Genomic DNA, 18,476 nt, shown 5'->3' with positions numbered 1-18,476 from the left:
CCTAGGGGCAGACACCCTGTAGCAGTAGGTCCAAAGATACTTTGCATGATGGACAGCACACACAACAAACCAGTCAGTTGTCACCATGAGCACCCATGAGATTTATTGGTATATAATAGATACTCTTATTATATAGTATGATGAAAATGTATGGAAGAGCGGAGATAATGATGACGGTGAAAATAGTAATGGTGATGATAATGATGATGAAGTGACTGTGCATCCACAGAACCAATGTAAATATGTGTATTCAAGAGGTTTTTGTTACATGTAAATGCACAAGAGATCTAACTGTAAGAAACAATTATTAAGGAAGTCAAAGGGGTAGGATTAAACAAGCGCATATGCTTCTTTCTATTCCTTTTTGGACATGTAAGTTAACATTGTTTTTGTTTTCGTTCTTTGACAGTTTTTTTATCATGTTCAAAATAGTTTTATTCATACACTGGAAGCCCATTCAGATAATGAACTAACAAAATACTACATCGAATATGTGGTTTTCACATGTCAACGATCATATAATTTTTGAAAACGTGACTTCAAAAGACTCCCTTTCTTGAGTGAAAAAAACAAAAAAGGGGCAATTGTAAATTTTAATGACCTGACACTACCAAGTATGAAAGCTTATAACAGAAATCGACTTCACAATGGATCATTTCAACATCGTGTGGGAATTTCTTTCTTATCGAAACAACACTCAGCCCTTTGTATTGCCTTTCAAGTATAAAAAAAGAGGAACTGCAAATACCGCAATGCAGATTTCATCGTTTTATGCGAAACGTGCAAAGCCGTTGGCAGTTCTCACAATCGATTCCCAAGCGTTTCAAGAAAACTGAAACTGCTGGACTTTCAATTTGACTTTTGTTTCAACATTTGAACAGAAAAAAACAACATACTTTTGCAGGTGAATGCCTGTTAATACAGTTGAAACAATAGTTGTTGTATTGTTCTTTACTAATATTCAATAGACCAAAAATATGAATTGAGTAAAATAATAAGACTGCAACAGTAAGTGCACCTTGTCTACTTAATCTATTTACTCCCGATTCTTTCTCATCTTCTATGAAAGTTTGAGAGCCCATGTTCAATTTCAAAACTGTACAGTAGATTCCCGGGATACGACAGTTATCTTTTCCGAGGTAGGGATTGGGAAGTTAAATTGCTATATAGCGGAGGACAGAAACCTATGGTAACACGCAGCTAATACATTCAGAACCCCCACTATGCCCCCGACACTCCAAATAAAACATTAAACTAAGAAAATAGCATAAGAACAATTTATGAGTAATGTATGTGTTTTGGTGTAAATAACACAATACATATATATACATGTCGAAGAAAAATTAAATTCTATTTACCTTAAGTTGACCGTGAATTGAGCTTGTTGAGTAGAGTAGCGGGTGGATGCAGAAGAAACAGAGATTTGAAAATGTAACTGATTTTGAAACTTCTATCTTGCAAGGATTGTCCGTTGCAGCCTGGCCATCCTGAATGGGGGATTAATTCATGTGCAGTCCATTCTCAAGGGTTCTTCATTTTCCTCATGTTGAGGTTTTCCTTGCCCTCATGTAGGTTTTAGATCAGGGGATGGTGTAATAATCGTTTGTAGTTTGCAATAATCTGTGGTACGCGCAGCCCTTTGAGACTCCTTGAGATGAAGGGCTATACAAGTAAACATGACTTGACATGAAAATAAAGACAAGTCAATTCAATTTTATTCCACACCGTAAAGTGAAAACCTTCTTAGTCAGTGGATTGTTTGTATTTATCATGAAAAATAAACAATCATTTTGTGTAGGACACAACCCAAATGGGTACAAAAGGTCCTAATGCATTATTAAAGGTGGTTCCACGCACACTGGGTGGGTGGCTTTATTGCCATGGAAACAAAGGAGAGCAGATGAAGCGCTTAAAGGGTCGGTGATGGGGAGATAATAGACAAAGCCCAATATTCCCAACCACCAACCTACTTCACGATCCAAAAGAGGACCATGCCCACTTTAAATCTTAAAGGATTTGTTGATTCTGTTTGTCTTAGCGCATTCTTTTAATTGCCTTTGATAATACGGGACATCAAAATGATTTCTACTGCATCAGTGTGACTTCTACTGCATCACAATACTGATTCTACATAATCACGTGTTAATCAATTCAGTTGCAGGGTTTGTACACCTTTTTCATGGTAAAATCCAAGCACTTTTAAGGATTTTTAAAGCCAATTCTCCAATCCTCCAATACCTTTAAAAGCAAAAAAAACTTTTGTGAATCGTGTTTTGCGAAGCCACAAATATATCTCCATATACGGATGTGATTTTTAATCTTCCGTGTGCGTTTATCAAGACATATGATTTTTTAGATTTTGATTAAATCGCAAAAATATTTGTTTTTGAGATCAATCTCTTCCCATATAGGTGTTGTCTAAAAATGACCCCTTAAATTTTCAGTTGCAAGTAAGTTCTTCCCATTACAATTTACCACAGGATAAAAGATGTCCAGAGTTGATTCAAAACCATTGCAGTAATACTCATGTCATGCCCTGTTTAGGTGTAGCATGCACCTGTCCTCTTGGGAGCAACCTGTAGGGGGCAATGACGCTTCATAGTACAATGCTGTACAAATTCATGCCAGCTGCAGTTGTTTGCAAAGAAAAATAAATACAATGGGAAAGTGAAACAACCAAAGAGCTGTGTTCGGCGTCATTTTTAGGTGGACTTTTTGAGAAACATGACAACAATTTCAAGCATTGACAAGCACTCCATCCACTTCTCTGTCTTTGAAACGCAAACATTAAAATTAAAGCATTTTCAATGATTTCAAGCACCTGATCAGAGTTCGTACACCTGTTTCATGGTCAAATTCAAAAACTTTTCAAGCTATTTCAAAGGCAATTTTCCAATTTGCCCAGTACCCGGTATTTTGGTCTCTTCACCTGTCTTGGGGGCGATAACGCTTCACATGACAACACTATACAAACTAATGCCAACTGCAGTTAATCACATGCACATAAGAAATGCAACGGCAAGGTGAAATCACCAGAGCAGGGCGTCGGCGTCACTTTTACGCAGACTTGCTTATTTTTCTTCTTATAGTGCGTGTTCTATAGAGTCCAACTGACGGGAAAATTTTGAGCAATTACAAACACTTTACCTAAAAATTACATTTTTAAAGCTTTAAAACACAATATTAAAATAAAAGCATTTTAAGGATTTCAAGCACACATATGAACCCTGCAGTTGTCGTTTTGAGTATTTGTAGGCTAAAAACCAGAGGTAACACCTCTGATACGTGTCGTGTGTCACTTGCTTTGATTACAAAGTTGCAACAAAACAACCACAACGACAGTTCATTCACTTTCTTTCCTTCCCTTACCCCCTCCCAGTCATTCCATACTCGCTTAGTCACCATGCTGGCAGGAGATTACATTCACTTCCTTTCAGATTTTCATTACATTCTTTATGACTTTATATAATCATAATGTAAAAGAAAATTTTATTACATTTTTTTCTAAGAATATTTCCTTTTACTGTATTTTATACACTATAACAAGCAGCAAATTAAAAGACGCACCCACTAGAAATGTTTTTCACATATAAGGCGCACTGGAGTGTAAGGTTCATGAAAGTTAAAAGGTTGCCTAAAAAACAAAAAAATCTAAATTAAAAATATGTATTTTATTTAACATCAATTTAAATGGTAAGATCTTGTTTTACAACTAAAATGAATTCATTTATTCATAAGTGGTTACTGTATTCAGTTCATTTATTGTAATTCTGCATTTCCAATTGTACCCACCAAATTTTACGGGCTGTAGAGAACACTTTCAAATTTATGGCCAATTTGGTGTTTTTAGGTGCACCCTATAGTACGGAAATTACGGTAATTTCATATAGGTAATATAGTTTCACCTATAGGTCACCTAATGACTCCAAACGAGATGTTGCAACACTTCAGTTGGGTTGAGCGAGGGGGCTGGGAATCCCCTCCTCTGATCAATCTCCCAGACAGTCAAAAATGCATGTGTTCTTGACTCTAGCCACCTCCCACTAGGGGGATATGGCTCCGGTACATACATAATGTCCATCCATCCATCCATTATCTACACCGTTTATCCTCAGTAGGGTTGCGGGGTGCTGGAGCCCATCCCAGCCATCTTCGGACAGTGGCAGGGCACACAGGGACAGACAAATCCGCTCATTCACAATTAACCTGACATGCATGTTTTTTGGAATGTGGGAGAAAACCGGAAACCACGCAAGTACGGGGAGAACATGCAAACTCCGCACAGGAAGGTTGGTAGCTGGATTCGGAACTGTGCCGCACATGCGCTATCCACCGCGCCGCCCACACATATAATATATAGTTTCAAATCTAGATATAAATATAAATAGCTGGATATAACATGAATATTTTCCTCCTATTTAAAGGGACACTGTGTAATATTTGACCACGAGATGTTGCTGTAATGCAAGTGTTACAAAGTACAAGAAAGGATCCTGGCTAGAGATTCAAAGTGACCAAACTGCACAAAGCTTGATATGATTGACACAGTGCTCCTTGAATATCAAGGAAATATTATTGCAATTTCTAAATGTGTATCCATGCAAATATTAGCAGCCACAAACTGTTTATAAGATAAATTCCAGTTGCTGTAACGAAAGCATGCTCTGTCAATATTTAAACGATTAATGAATAAATGATTGATAAAACATTTTTGAAATCTTGTTTTTTATTTACATATTTCGATCACATATTTATCAACGTGTCTGTTATTTATTTCACTAATACATCTTTTCACTGTACAATCTAGAAAGAAAGGGGAGGGAAAAATATTAGAGTAACAATCGTGACGTCACTCGGTTGCGCTGGTTTTGAGTGAGAGCCTCCTCTAGTGTTGTTTTTTCGACATTACAACTCGTTTACCAAGAAGGGTGACGAGGCATTCTTGCAAATCTCAGCTCATTTTTTTTTCATCCCGGAAATGTTCACGGTTGAACATTCACCTGAAATCAAGATCAAAAACCAGATCTTGTATTGTTTTAGGTCTCGTGCTCCTGCAGCATTTCCTCAATCTCTTGGTCCCACTGCTCGTCTCGGTTTTCAGAATCAGCAACCACCTCGTATTCCTGGAGCTCCTGCTGCAGTTCCTTTTCCCAGTCCGACTGCTCCTCTGGAATGTAGACCAAAACGTCACAATAGAAACTCCCTACGACATCAAGAACGAATCATTTGCATGCCCCAAAAAGTATATAGTATGTACCGGTAGTAATACTTAATTCCTTAATTCCAACCCATGAACCACAACTATGACATTTTTCTTCAAACTAATATTCATTATTGTTTATTCCGTTTTAATTTGGTTTAGACGTGATTGACACTATGCTCTTGGTTCAACTGGCAATTTTGGCATGACGCAGAATTTTGTGTGTTTCATACATGGCTGTGTTTTTCCCTTTTATTTATTCGCTACGGGTCCCGAAGATTTCATTAGAGATGAAGGGAGAATCCATTATAAAAATAATGATGATGATGATAATATTAATAATGATAATCATGTTAATGAAACCTGTGATTATCTGGAAAAATGAAGAAGGCACACACATAGGTAGCCTTGCTAAAAAAGAAGTCTGTATTCAACCGACTATCTGGACAATTATTAAAAATATGAAGGCGATTAAATCAACGTATTTTAAAGACATGACAATCCTCGCAAGTGAAACCTCTAAATATTTAATCTGCCACCACTCACCCAATAACTCCACTGTATCAGCTCAACTCACGTCACATCAAGTAAATAAAATGTTATTTTTCCTTTACATGTAAATTTATTTAGATTGTTGTTAAATCCTAATCATATACAGCAGGGGTGTCCAAACCTTTCAGATTTGGTAAGCTAAAAATGTGCGAGGGCCGACTATTCAGCCTGGCATTCTTTGAACAGTCTCTAAGAAATTCACCGTCCATGAAAGGTTTGCAGAGAATGGTAAACAGAGTCGTGACCGCGTAGCTCCATTTTGTTGCATTTTCATTTGATTCACAGGGTTTTGTGAAAAAGCATTGCTGCGGCGTGAAAACAGCTTCCAGCTGCTTTCACTTTTTAACAGCGTTTGTTTTAAGTAAGCTTTTTGTAGTCAGCATAAATCATCTGGTAGTTCCTCTTGATATCATATTCTTTGAAAACAGCCAGTTTCTTGGTAAATTAGGCAGACACAGTTTTTTTGGTGTTCCGTGAAAAAACACTCCAATTTCCACTTGCAGTCAACTTTCCTTTTTTTACTAGGTCACCAGGTCGGAAACGGGCTTCCATTTTGCGCGTGTTTTTTTTAGGTTTTATTATTTTTAGATCTTGAGTAAATCACAAATATATTTGTGGATCTGAACACTATTTTTACACTATAGTTCACCCTTGGGAAACTCTTTATTTTTTTTTGCATGGCCCAAAATAAATGTACATAGTTGATACGTAATCTGTGCAAAAATACACATTTCATAGTGCCCTTTTTAGGTGTAGCATCCACCTGTCCTATAGGGTGCGACCCGTAGGGTGCGATGACGATTCATAGGACAATACAGTACAAACTAATGCCTGCTGTTGTCAATCACGAGGGAAGAAGGAACGCAGTGGTAAAGCGAAGCCTCCAGAGAGCAATGTCTGTGTCATTTTTAAGCAGACTTGTTGAGAAACCCTGCAACAATTTTAAGCATTAACAAGCACTTTACCCAGAATTCTAGCAGTTTTCTGACCTTGAAAACACAACATCAAAATCCAAGCATTTGAGGACTTCATACACCCATACAAACCATGATAATTAAGACCAACCTTCAGCAGCGGGGACACTATCCTTCTTGTCAAGTACAAGCTGCTCCATTCCCTTTTGCAGGTCCTCGTGGTCGATAGCCGCCGAATCGAAGGCGTCGCTAACAAATTCGGAAACTCCGGGACTGGTTGAGATTGAAAAGTCTTCTTCCTGGGTTGGCTGAGGGATCATGTCCACAAATGAAATATAACTTTCAGTAAACATGTGCCAGGCATATTTTCTACCTGTTGCTTGTCACTAATGGAAACTGGTGGTGTTTTGGGCCTGACATTATCTGTGAGGAAATAAAACACAGACAGGATGAGCAAAAATGCACATGAGCACAGTGTTGTTCATATAAGTAGTATGCCTATGATGATGACATCATGGGGCGAGACAACATCGTCTCTGTTTTCGCCCGCTTTCTGATGCTGCTTTTGCTGTGCCGCCAGTGCCGTCAACTGTGCCGACTGCTTGATGAGCGACACGCGGTAGAAGTAGTTCCTCCAGAACACCTCCTCCTTTACGCTGTAGACGGAAAGCAAACAACATTGATACATATCAAGGCACACATGAGAAGGACGACTGACTTGTCTGGAGATTTTAATCTTCAAGAAATATTTACGCTTTAAACCCAAAATGCAAGAGACTATCCTTAAACAAAAGAGAAAGTCAAGTAAAGTCATTTGTGTATCCCTTAATCACTAGAAGCCTCAAGGGGCTGCACAGACCACAGACAATGATTACAACATCACCTGATCTAAAACATACATGAAGGCAAAACAACTCTCAAAAATGTGTTTTTTTTCATTGCAAACTTTATAATTTTGAGTAATATTACATAACATAATCAACAGTTAATTCCCATACAGTTACCATGTTCTGATTTTTTAAATAATGAGGTTTTTTGATAATAGGAATTAGGGAAAGTGTCTAGAATGTCAAAAGCACAAAATAATATCAGACTGGTTCCTGTTTGCCCTTTTTTCTTTCTTTTTTTCTCAACTGTATTATAAAGATGCAAATTTTTAATTATTTGTATCTGGATGAACAAAAATAAAATGTCAATCAAAGTTACTTAGCATCTTTAAATCAAATAAAAAAAAATAATAATAATGCAAAAATGAGGATGTGTGACAAATCTTTTTTTTTTAAATTGTAATCCAAACTCAAATTTAAATTTGATATACATTACCATTAAAAATAAATTTGTTATAACACTTTCTACTACATGTGTTTTTCCTAGGTAGAATTGAAATAAGCATTCAGAAATATTTTAAATATATTTTCCTTTCAAAATATTTAGTTTCTAATAAAATCAGAACACTGTTTGACATAAAATAATACATTCCAGCATGTACATTTCCTATTATTTAATACAAATTAAAATTAAACAAATTACATACATTTTAAATCGCCTCAAATATAGAAATGAAATATTTGGGGAGGAAAAAAACAAAACCTTTTCCCCTCATCTGTTTTTGTGAGCATTTTTGTTTTTTCAAATACATTTGTGGGCATTTTTTTTGAATATTTAATAAAACTAAAAAAGTATTTCTCACAAAATAACAAATCTCCTTTATTTTTTGTGACATCTCAAATGATTTCAAATAGACAATGACCATCAAGTTTTAAAATTCCCTCATTTGTAAAAAAGATAGATCTTCAGGAAACAAAAAAAAAAAGTTTTTTTTATGCATTTGTATTACAAGCTTTCCCCCCCTTACTGAAATTGATAAACTTATTTTTCTTGTGACAAGTTGTAGGTACTGACTGTTTGGGCACCAGGTCAAAGCGCATGCGGTTGAGCAGTTGATCCTCCTCCAGCATGACAGCCGCCAGTGGAAACATTTGCTCCATGTCAAAATGGAACTGCACGCCAGCCGGAGGGTCACGTAAGAAGTTACGTTTGTCCTGAACATGGAGCACAACATTTAACTGATTTAAATGGCTCTAAGGAATAGCCACTATTTTAATGTATTCGACATTGCTCACAGCAGAGAGGGCGAGGATCTGTTGTTGGATTGTCTCCTCCTCATTATAGCCCACCCACGGAGGGACAGCTGCTTCTGGATACACAGACACACATAACAAAATTAAGCCTTGCATTGTATTCATAAACATATGTGACTTTAATTCTTCGATCAGATTTTTAAAATCTCAAAATAATATGCTACCTGATCTTCTGGATTTCTTTTCCTGGACAAATCTCTCTTGCTCCTTCTGAAAGTCTCCAAGGATGGTCTGCACACAAAGAAGAAAATCAACAGATATAATAGCAAAAATTCACGTATTAACATACCTGGTTAATGATGCCATCAATCTTTCCTTCCTCAACGGTCTTCTTAAGGTTTTGTGCCGTCACTACTACAGACTCTGAGATCTTCTTGGTTGCATTGGACGCAAAACTGAAGATAAAGTCTGCACAGGGAAGAGCAGATTTAGGGGTTAGTAGGCACAAATGAACATTCTTAATATTGTCTTATTATATTTACATACATCATAAATTGTTATTATAGTTTGACAAAAAATATATGAAAGGGCTGGAAAGTGCACCGATTTATATGCAAAACTTAACAGACCCAGGTGGTCTCTTGCGTGTTCACAGAACCAAACAATGTAAAGTTGAACTTATTTATTATGCACCGAACGTAATAAACTCCCTCAAAACCTAGTGTCTAGTCTAGAGACTAATGTCTGGATTCTGTCTGAACCCCATCATGTGGACGGAAAAATATATAACATGCTTGGTGCATGCAATGAATGTTGTGTAAATTCATCCATCCACTATCTGCACCGCTTATCCTCAGTAGGGTCATGGGGATGCTGGAGCCCATCTCAGCTAACTTCGGGCAGCGGGCAGGGGACACCCTGAACTGGTTGCCGGCCAGTCGCAGGACACACAGAGACATACAACTCACTCACTCATTCACACCTACCAAAAATGTGGCCTGGCCAATTCACCAGACATGCATGTTTTTGGGATGTGGGAGGAAACCAGAGTGCCTGGGGGAAACCCACACAAGCACAGGGAGAACATGCAAACTCCACACAGCAAGGTTTGATCTCATGTCCTCAGAACTGTGCCGCACACGCACTAACCACTGTGCCGCCATGCTGCCCTGTTGTGTAAATCATGCTCTAAATAATATAAAATATTGTTGGCCTGGAGACGGATTGGCACCACCAGGCTGTACTTGCCCAACACACACCACCAGGTGGTGCTTGCCTAATACACAGCACCAGGCTGTACTTGCCTAACACACACCACAGGAAATGATGCCCCTACGAACCTAGTGGTTAAGGGATCCAAAAAACTATGTATATATATATATATATATATATATATATATATATATATATATATATATATATATATATATAGATGATATGTTTGAAGAGTGTTTAACATTACTTGTTCTGAGTCACTTTTTATGTTTGTGAAAATGTGAAATAAGGAGGGAAAATAAAGTGCATATTCATTTTTATCCAACTAATTCAATGTTAGACGTTTTTCCAAAGTTTTTGGACCCAGACGAAGTTAAGGGGGATCCACAGCGTTACTTCGCCGCTTTTATTTCGAACGAATCCTTGCCTGAATCAATCTTGTGGTACACTTGCTTCGTGGGACTTCTAACGTCACCGTCTACATCAACAAGACGCGCATCGACTCACGGTTCATGAACCACTCATCTCAATTACTCAGCAAACACTTCAGGGATTCGACCCGAGAAGCACGTCGCTACTACTCAATGACCATTTAAGTCGTATTGAAGTTTTGCCTTTGAAACTGTTTAACAAGTTTTTATACAATTGTAAAATACAAGTTTGTGTTTTTTTACCTAACTTGGGCTGCAAATGCAACTGTCAATATGAATGTCAATTCAAATGGTCATTTATTGTCTCCATAGTGAGGCCTGGTATAACTAATTTAGTTACACCATTGCAGATGGCTTCAGCAATATAATGTCATGTAATGCAGATTGAGGTCTTAGTATACAAAGATTGATGCAGATGTTTTTTCACGCTTTAACGGTCCTTATTTTTAAAATATATATAAACATATTTCAGTAGTTTAAGGCCATTTTGATAATGTTGTTTGCAAACACATACTTGTTAAGATGAATGCACTTGAGTTTGAATCTCTAGGCTGCAACCAACAATAATGCAATTTATAAATCATGACTACAAGGCTGGAGTTTACGCGTAAAATATGTGCTCGCTGTTCATCTGATCACGTTATTTCTTTAAAGTCGTTACATATATGTGACTCACCACCGAGTCCTTTGTTGATATCGTGATTCGTCTCCACTTCATTTGGTCCTTCTTCGCCATCAGCTGCTCCTTGTTGTTTGTTTACATCGTTTTGAGCTTCCACCACTTTTTCCTCCAGTTTTTGCTGCGTCGCCTCCGTGTCAGCCGACGTGTTAGCGTCCGCTGGGCTCTCCAAACCCAACCAAGAACCTAAACCTCGCAACATTTTGATTGAAAACAACTATTTGGTATGTTAATCGAAACTGGTTGTGAAAATGTTTTTTTGTAGAGACAGTGTTAACCGGAAGTAAGACGTTGACAGATTTCTTCTTCGTTTGTTGAATTGGTTCCGTGTCCAAATATTGCCTCATCATAACAAGGCGATGGTATTGTGACTTTTTGTCTTAACTAAAAGTTTTACCGATTCTTAAGACTATTCAAAACTCAATGAGTATAAACCTAAGAGCAAAACATAACACTGAAATAATGGATTCATTTTAAGTTGGTGAATAACCACAGGGCTTCTCCAAGCTTCCGCCTGGTGGTGGTATCGAGTCTGAGAATGTGTTATTCGACGTGAAAGGGCTTCACTGAAGGGTTACGACAACAACAAAAATGTGGGTCAGATTGTTTTCAGGCTTTTCTAGCCTTTAATGAATCCGTCAAAATTCGTGCAAAAATATTGACTACTTTGGTATAATTCTTCAAATACGTGAAAATACAATAATTCGTGAATTAAAAATCGACAGCTACACTCTTAAGAAAACTCGTTTTGTATTAATGGATGCGTAATTTGTTTTGGATTGCTTTGGCTTTTACACATTGTGTGTGTTTTCTTGACCCTATTTTTTAACTTCAGTTTTTTCTCCTCTCCAATTAGTTTTATGTAATGAAGACGTTGGTGGTTTTTGATTTTGACCACACCGTGGTGGATGAAAATAGTGACACGTGGGTGGTGAGGTAAATATTGCTGATTTACCTTCATGCTTAAAACTTCAGGACCTCACACAAATCTACGTGTATATGTTTTGTTCTAGGTGTCTTCCAGGCCAAACGCTGCCCGAAACCGTGAGGGATTCATACAGAAAAGGCCATTGGACGGAGTACATGTGCCGAGTGATGAATTATATAGGCATGGACCACTTTACGGGCTTTCAATGGTCACGTGACTTTTAAGCACTGGTGGGCCGTGCATTTCACACCTATTTTACGTAATGTTACGTCTGAATCTATCCAAAACCCCAATAACTATTTATTGCCTATAAAACATTTACTGCAGCAACAGCTGCGACACATATGAAAATGCATCGATAATAACCCTTATAAAATTACAATATTATTACATTTTACCCACCCACATTTTTTTTTATGTGTGCACAAACAAAACCCACCCTATTTTCTTTCCTCAAGACAGTATCAGTTACTCGGTCAACAGATTATCGGTGCGTTTGAATTAATCAAGAAGTTATTTAAGTTATATTCTGTCGCCGTCAAAGTTAATGCTGAAAGTCGAGCCTGTGCTGTTGTATTTCTGGCTTACGTTTTTATTCGATTTAGGTCTGAAAATGTCCGTTCAACAGAAGCAAAAACAGGGATGTTTTTTTTCAACTTTTAATTGTAACACTTTTGTTACTACGCCCCTATGTAATTATCATGTGAAACTGCTGATGTTTCCCTAGACCAGCAAGAATACCCTGGCTTTGCCAACTCTAAATCTGATTGTCTAAACCAACAGCCTTATTGACAATTATTTATGCCACAGGGACTGCAGAACTGATTGTGGAGGCGTTTGGGTAGATTTCTAACTCTGGCAACAAGTAATGGCTGAAATGTGATTGCTTAAGTGCTTATAAATGAAGGCGACACATCTGGATGCAGCACAACATGGGGAAAAGCAATAAAAGTACGCTGACATTTTGGAAATTATTTAATAAGTATTCATGGACAAAATATGATAAACATCACATGATTCCGATATTTTTTATGCCATCAAGTGGCAGCCTTGTTGGATTACAATCAGTGAGACTGATAACCATAGTTGGGCGTGTTAGTGAAGAATAGTAATTAGTTACAGTTACAAAATACTAGATATACTTGCATAGATAAGCAGAGATTATAATCATGTTAGAGAACTCACTGGAAAACATGTGTCTGGCGACAATAGAATTCATTTTCGATTCATTTGGATTTTAATTTTTGCTTGAACATTATGATTTATTCATAAATGCATAGCGGGTAAAATGTGATTGATCTTTTTTTTCTTGTTGATTGCCGTTGTATCGGACGATTTGATACAGATAAATCTCTTCTCCAGCCCCTCGGGTCAAATTTTTAAACCCAACGCGGCCAGTAACTCATAACGTTTGCCTGCCGCTGCTTTAAATCTTGGTCCGACAAACAAAAGTTTCACAGAATTTTCTTCCTGCAGGCGAGCAGGAAGTGAGTGTAGAGAACATCCGTGCTGAAATGGAGAGTATCCCTTTGACGGCAGGAATGCACGACCTGCTGACGTTCATATCGTGCAATAAAAGCGAAGTAGACTGCGTGGTCATCTCGGACGCCAACGATCTCTTCATCGAATGGATCCTTAGTGCCGCAGGATTGCGCTCGGCCGTGGACCGCGTGTTTACCAACCCGGCAGGAATCAACGACTTGGGCCGCGTGGAGGTCCGGCACCATCACGTGCACGACTGCCCCTGTTGTCCCGTCAACATGTGCAAAAAGAAAGTTCTGGAGGAATACCTGGCACAGCGAGAGGACTACAGCTGCATTTTCTACGTGGGCGACGGCTCCAATGATTTTTGCCCGACGTCCTGCCTGAGGCGGAGCGATGTAATCATGCCGAGGAGAGGATTCGCCTTGGAAAAGCTGCTAGAGCGCAAAAAGGACACTTTGAAAGTGAAAGTCATTGCCTGGAGCAGCGGAATCCAAGTTCTGCACGAGCTACAAGCTAGTCTAAGATCCAAAAGGGACGTCATCTTGGACTAATGCTCCGAGCTAAACAAAATCAAAGCACAAACCAAATGGAGGAAAATAATTGTTATTTTTCATATCCATAGGACCCCCCCTAAGAAAGTGGTTGAAACATATCCCAATTCTTATCTTTGCTCTCAGTACTAAATTTAGGTTGTTATGCCAAGCTTTTTTTTGTTACTTGTGGTTATGTATTATCCCAGCCTATTGAAGTGACTAATATTTGACCACTAGATGTATCATGTAGTGCAACTGAAAACTACTGCTAAAAATCACAAAGAAGAATTCAATCTACAGAGTTTTAGAGTGACCAACCTTTATTATTCCTTTTCCTAAAGTTTCCCCATTCTTTCACAGGGTTTTTACGTTTTTGGGGGAGGAGGAGAGGAGGGGGCCGGGTTGTTCCCCTAGCAGCAAGATGTCGAACAATCATGTCAGCGCCTTCTAGGTCACATTTGTCAAACTCGTGCCCCGTGGGCCATATGTGGCCTGTCACATCATTTCCAAGTCAAACAACAACCTATGGTTTTATATCTGCCTACTTGATGCTGCCAAAGCTAGGCAACACTTGCAAAGTAACCACTGTAACTATATTTGCTGACTAGTCAAGTCATGTTTATTTGTGACGCCCTTAATCATAAAGAGTCTCAAAGGGCTGCACAGACGACAGATTATTGTAAACCGCAGACTATTATTACACCATCCCCTGATCTGAAACCTACATGAGGGCAAGGAAAAACTCAAAAACCTCAACATGAGGAAAATGAAGAAACCTCGAGAAGGGACTGCACATGATGTAATCCCCCTCCCAGGATGACCAGGTTGCAATGGATATTGCAATAACAAATAATAAACAGATATTGTCAACATAAAATATAGGTTATTCATATGCTACAGAATAGAAGTGTGTTTTAAGCTTAGATTTAAACGTATCCACTGATGTTGCAGATCGAATCGCAGGGGGAAGAGTATTCCACAGCACTGGGGCCCAAATGGAGAACGCTTTCGAACATGGGGATCCCTTCTTGGCCTTTTGGATCATTAGTAGACCAGGATTTTCAGAGCGAAGGCTCCGGCCCGGAACAGAGGTGGAAATTAAATCTGAAATATATGAGGGAGAAAGTCCATGCATGATTTTGTATACTACCAAAAGAACCTTAAAATCACATCTTAAGCTAACAGGGAGCCAATGCAGGTTAGCTAAAATCGGGGTAATGTGATCAAACCTTCTTGTCTTAGTTAAGAATTAATCAACCACAAAAAATTGAGGAAAGTCATCCTTAGGTTATTTTACCTAAAAAAAAAGTCACCGAAGCGCTGTTTAATGGCATACAAAAAATACAAAAAACAAAGACTTTTACCTTGGTTTCAGCAGAAGTTAAAAGAAAGAAGATACCCCTGGTGTCGTACTTCTTTCCATAATATACATTAAATCTAACAGACAAGCTCATATATGTGGGTAACCATCTTGATATAAAAGCAGAAATACTTTTAAAATGGTTATTACAATTGTAATGCACATGAATTTAACTTTCACTTTTTAAAACAAACATAGTTGATAAACTCTAGTTTAAATCCATTACATCCGTCCACCCATTATCTGTGCCGCTTATCCTCACAGGGGTGCTGGAATCCATCCCAGTTATTTTTGGGCAGTGGGCAGGGGACACTCTCAATTGGTTGCCAGCCAGTCGCAGGGCACACAGAGACAGACAACTCACTTGCTCATTTACACGTAGGGGCCATTTGGGCCGGCCGATTAACCTGACATGCATGATTTTGGAATGTGGGAAGAAACCGGAGTGCCCGGAGAAAAACCAACACAAGCACGGGGAGAACATGCAAACTCCGCACAGGAAATCAGGCGGCTGGACTTGGACCCATGACCTCAGAACTGTGCCCTGGACGCCCTAACCACCCAGCAGCCGTGCCGCCCCTAGATTGAATCTTAGTTAAAAAGAACTCAAAAATAATAAATTCTTACATCCCTGAATGACTATTAATGATTTTGGTATTATTATTTAGTAATTTGCTCTAAGCTGGCATAGTAATGAAATGGTAAATGGTCTGCTTCACACTCACCTATTCACACACTCCAGAGGCTAGAGGCAGTGGTTAGCGCATGTGAGGCACAGTTCTGAGGTGATGAGATCAAACCTCCTGTGTGGAGTTAGCTTGTTCTCCCCGTGCTTGCGTGGGATTCCTCCGGGCACTCCTCCCACCTTCCAAAAACATGCATTTCAGGTAAATTGGCCGGTCCAAATTGTCCTTAGGTGTGAATGAGCGAGCGAATTGTCTGTCCCTGTGTTCCCTGCGACTGGCAGGACACCAGTTCAGGGTGTCCCCTGCCCGTGGATGGCTGGGATGGGCTCCAGCACCCCCACGACCCCACTCAGGATAAGCGGTGCTGATAATGGATGGATGCCAAATGCCAATTCCTTGCAAAAACAAAGTCAACATGTCGTTTACCTCCAGTCACCCTTCAATCAAGAGTTCATTAAGTGAAGCTCGTTTGGAGAAAAACAATATTAAAGAAAAACATAAACACCAAATATTTGGAACATTACTGAAAAAAAAAAACCTGCCAGAGCTTTTTCTTAGAATATGTAAATATTGCGACTGTGTGTTTGGTCTTAGAATGCACTGCGAGTCCAGGAAAAAACGTGATTGGTTGCTTGGCTTGGAGAGGCGTGGCTGACAGCTGAGCGTCTTCTGCGTGGGATTCATTTGCATTGAAATACCATTTCTATGAGAAACATTTTGTGTTTTCTCGATCTAATTGATATATCGTAGGAAATAATGACAATGAGACAGGTTCCAGCTCCCTGTGACCTTCAACCACAATATGAGAATAACATTATCCTCTTTCACCCTCAACTCACGTCTGCATCGCTATTTATATGTTAAATACCACGTTAATTATAAGCCAACAGAAGCAATTATCGTCAATAAACTTTCTCCTCCTCTTGCTCAATTGTGTCATTCTCACCCTCTGTGTCGGGCCAGTGGAGCTTGCCCGCCGTGTCATCTTCAATGGTGTCAACCGGAGTGAATTCTTGTGCTGAGAGGAGCGAAGCTGGACGCCAGGATGCACGATTGAGCAGCCTTTTGGCAGCTCATCCATCTGCACAGTCAGCAAGCATTACGGGGAGTCTTTCAGATTTGTGGCCAAGCCTGAATAAAAAAGGGGACTTCTAGAAACACTTTTGGAGGGTGGTTTATTTCGTCAAAGAACAAGAAAGATTGGATGAGGCAGAATGACTAATACTTAGAGGGCCAATGTGTGCTATCTGACCATTAGATGTCGCTGTATTGTGTAGTGCAGGTGTCTCCAACCTATTTCAAGCTAAAGCTACTGTTTGTTAAAAATTAGTGCAAAGGGCACCCCGTTTCATTTTTAAAACAACTTATATTGTGGTTGCTATGTTATTACAAGGTTAATTATTGGAGTTACGGTGAAAAAGACTCAGTCAACCACCAAAAGAATAGATTTACTGGAAAAGCAAAGTGGTTAAATTCAATGGCTAGAAGAGGAAACAATAAAAAAGCACCAAATGCCTAAATCATGGGACTTGGCGACCATCACATGCATAGCTCAGTTGTGGAAGTGGCCGTTTAGTGCTAAGAGACCCTCTTGGACAAGTTCCCTTCACAAAATGGTCATTCGTGCTTCCGTAGTAGTAAGATGGCAGCCAAACATGTCAGCTTCTTCAAAAGAGGTTTCATGTCGGGTAATATAATGAAAAAAGTTCTAAACCTATAAATCTCTCTTTAAAAATAAATCAAGATTATGAGACTGTTAGTACATGTGTTTTTTCTCATTATTTGAAATAATTGTGTTTTATTTTAATGAATGAAATATGTACACCACTAGGGGTCACTACATAATACTGGCATTTATGTGTGTGTTGTTTCTGTAAACATGTATGAATTCATATTCATGCATATATAGGCTGAATCAGCAAAAACAACAATGTACAGTAAAAGACGTGCACCACGAACACTACTGAGGTGTGCAAGCGTTTACGTACAGTGCCAGCACAGCAACACTGGTAACGCGGAGGCCTGAATAAATATTTAAAGGAGCAATCCCTGATTCCTGCAGGCCAAGCTCTTCATTTGCATGCAAAAGTAAAGAAAGACCTGAGGGCAGTTCTGCGATTCCTTCTTGGGACCAAACACAATATTGCAATAAAAGTATAACCGATACAAATCCTTAAATTTATATTTTACATATATGTATATATATAGTGCAGTGGTGGGAAATAGAATCAGAGGAATACTTGGTTAGATGGGTGGGGTGAAACATGCTCTGGATGTGAGGTCGGTTAATTCAATGGATGTAAGAGTGTGTGCTAGGGATAGATATAATTGGCGAAGGATAGTCAAGAATGACTGATATCGACAGAGCTAGAACTGGCTAACTGTGGCTCAGGGTGGCCTGCTAATGCCAGC

At 38.8% G+C, this 18,476-nt stretch overlaps 2 protein-coding genes across 3 annotated transcripts; one reads left to right on the top strand and one right to left on the bottom strand.

The window, feature by feature from the left end:
* Window positions 1-4,708: 4,708 nt before the first annotated feature.
* On the bottom strand, window positions 4,709-11,390 carry syap1 (synapse associated protein 1). The gene is made up of 9 exons (XM_088333957.1): window positions 11,070-11,390; window positions 9,097-9,215; window positions 8,972-9,038; window positions 8,790-8,863; window positions 8,569-8,708; window positions 7,165-7,322; window positions 7,040-7,089; window positions 6,818-6,974; window positions 4,709-5,167 (listed from the first exon to the last, which is right to left on the bottom strand). Exons 1-9 carry the CDS (start codon window positions 11,272-11,274, stop codon window positions 5,037-5,039), a joined length of 1,101 nt encoding a protein of 366 aa, XP_088190083.1. The 5' UTR covers window positions 11,275-11,390; the 3' UTR covers window positions 4,709-5,036.
* phospho2 (phosphatase, orphan 2) lies at window positions 11,088-14,311 on the top strand. 2 transcript variants are annotated; one of them, XM_088333959.1, is made up of 4 exons: window positions 11,088-11,296; window positions 11,929-12,008; window positions 12,086-12,180; window positions 13,477-14,311. In XM_088333959.1, the coding sequence occupies exons 2-4, from the start codon at window positions 11,938-11,940 to the stop codon at window positions 14,034-14,036; spliced, it is 726 nt and encodes a 241-aa protein (XP_088190085.1). In that variant the 5' UTR covers window positions 11,088-11,296; window positions 11,929-11,937; the 3' UTR covers window positions 14,037-14,311. The 2 variants fall into 2 exon arrangements, with proteins under 2 accessions (XP_088190085.1, XP_088190084.1); XM_088333958.1 differs by lacking the exon at window positions 11,088-11,296 and adding an exon at window positions 11,412-11,665.
* Window positions 14,312-18,476: the final 4,165 nt, after the last annotated feature.

The sequence above is a fragment of the Urocampus carinirostris genome, chromosome 4, assembly GCF_059441175.1.
Source record: "Urocampus carinirostris isolate Australia breed hairy pipefish chromosome 4, RoL_Ucar_1.0, whole genome shotgun sequence".
NCBI lineage: Eukaryota > Metazoa > Chordata > Actinopteri > Syngnathiformes > Syngnathidae > Urocampus > Urocampus carinirostris.
The sequence above is the reverse complement of the archived record's forward strand: the minus strand, read 5'-3'. Positions and strand labels throughout refer to the sequence as shown.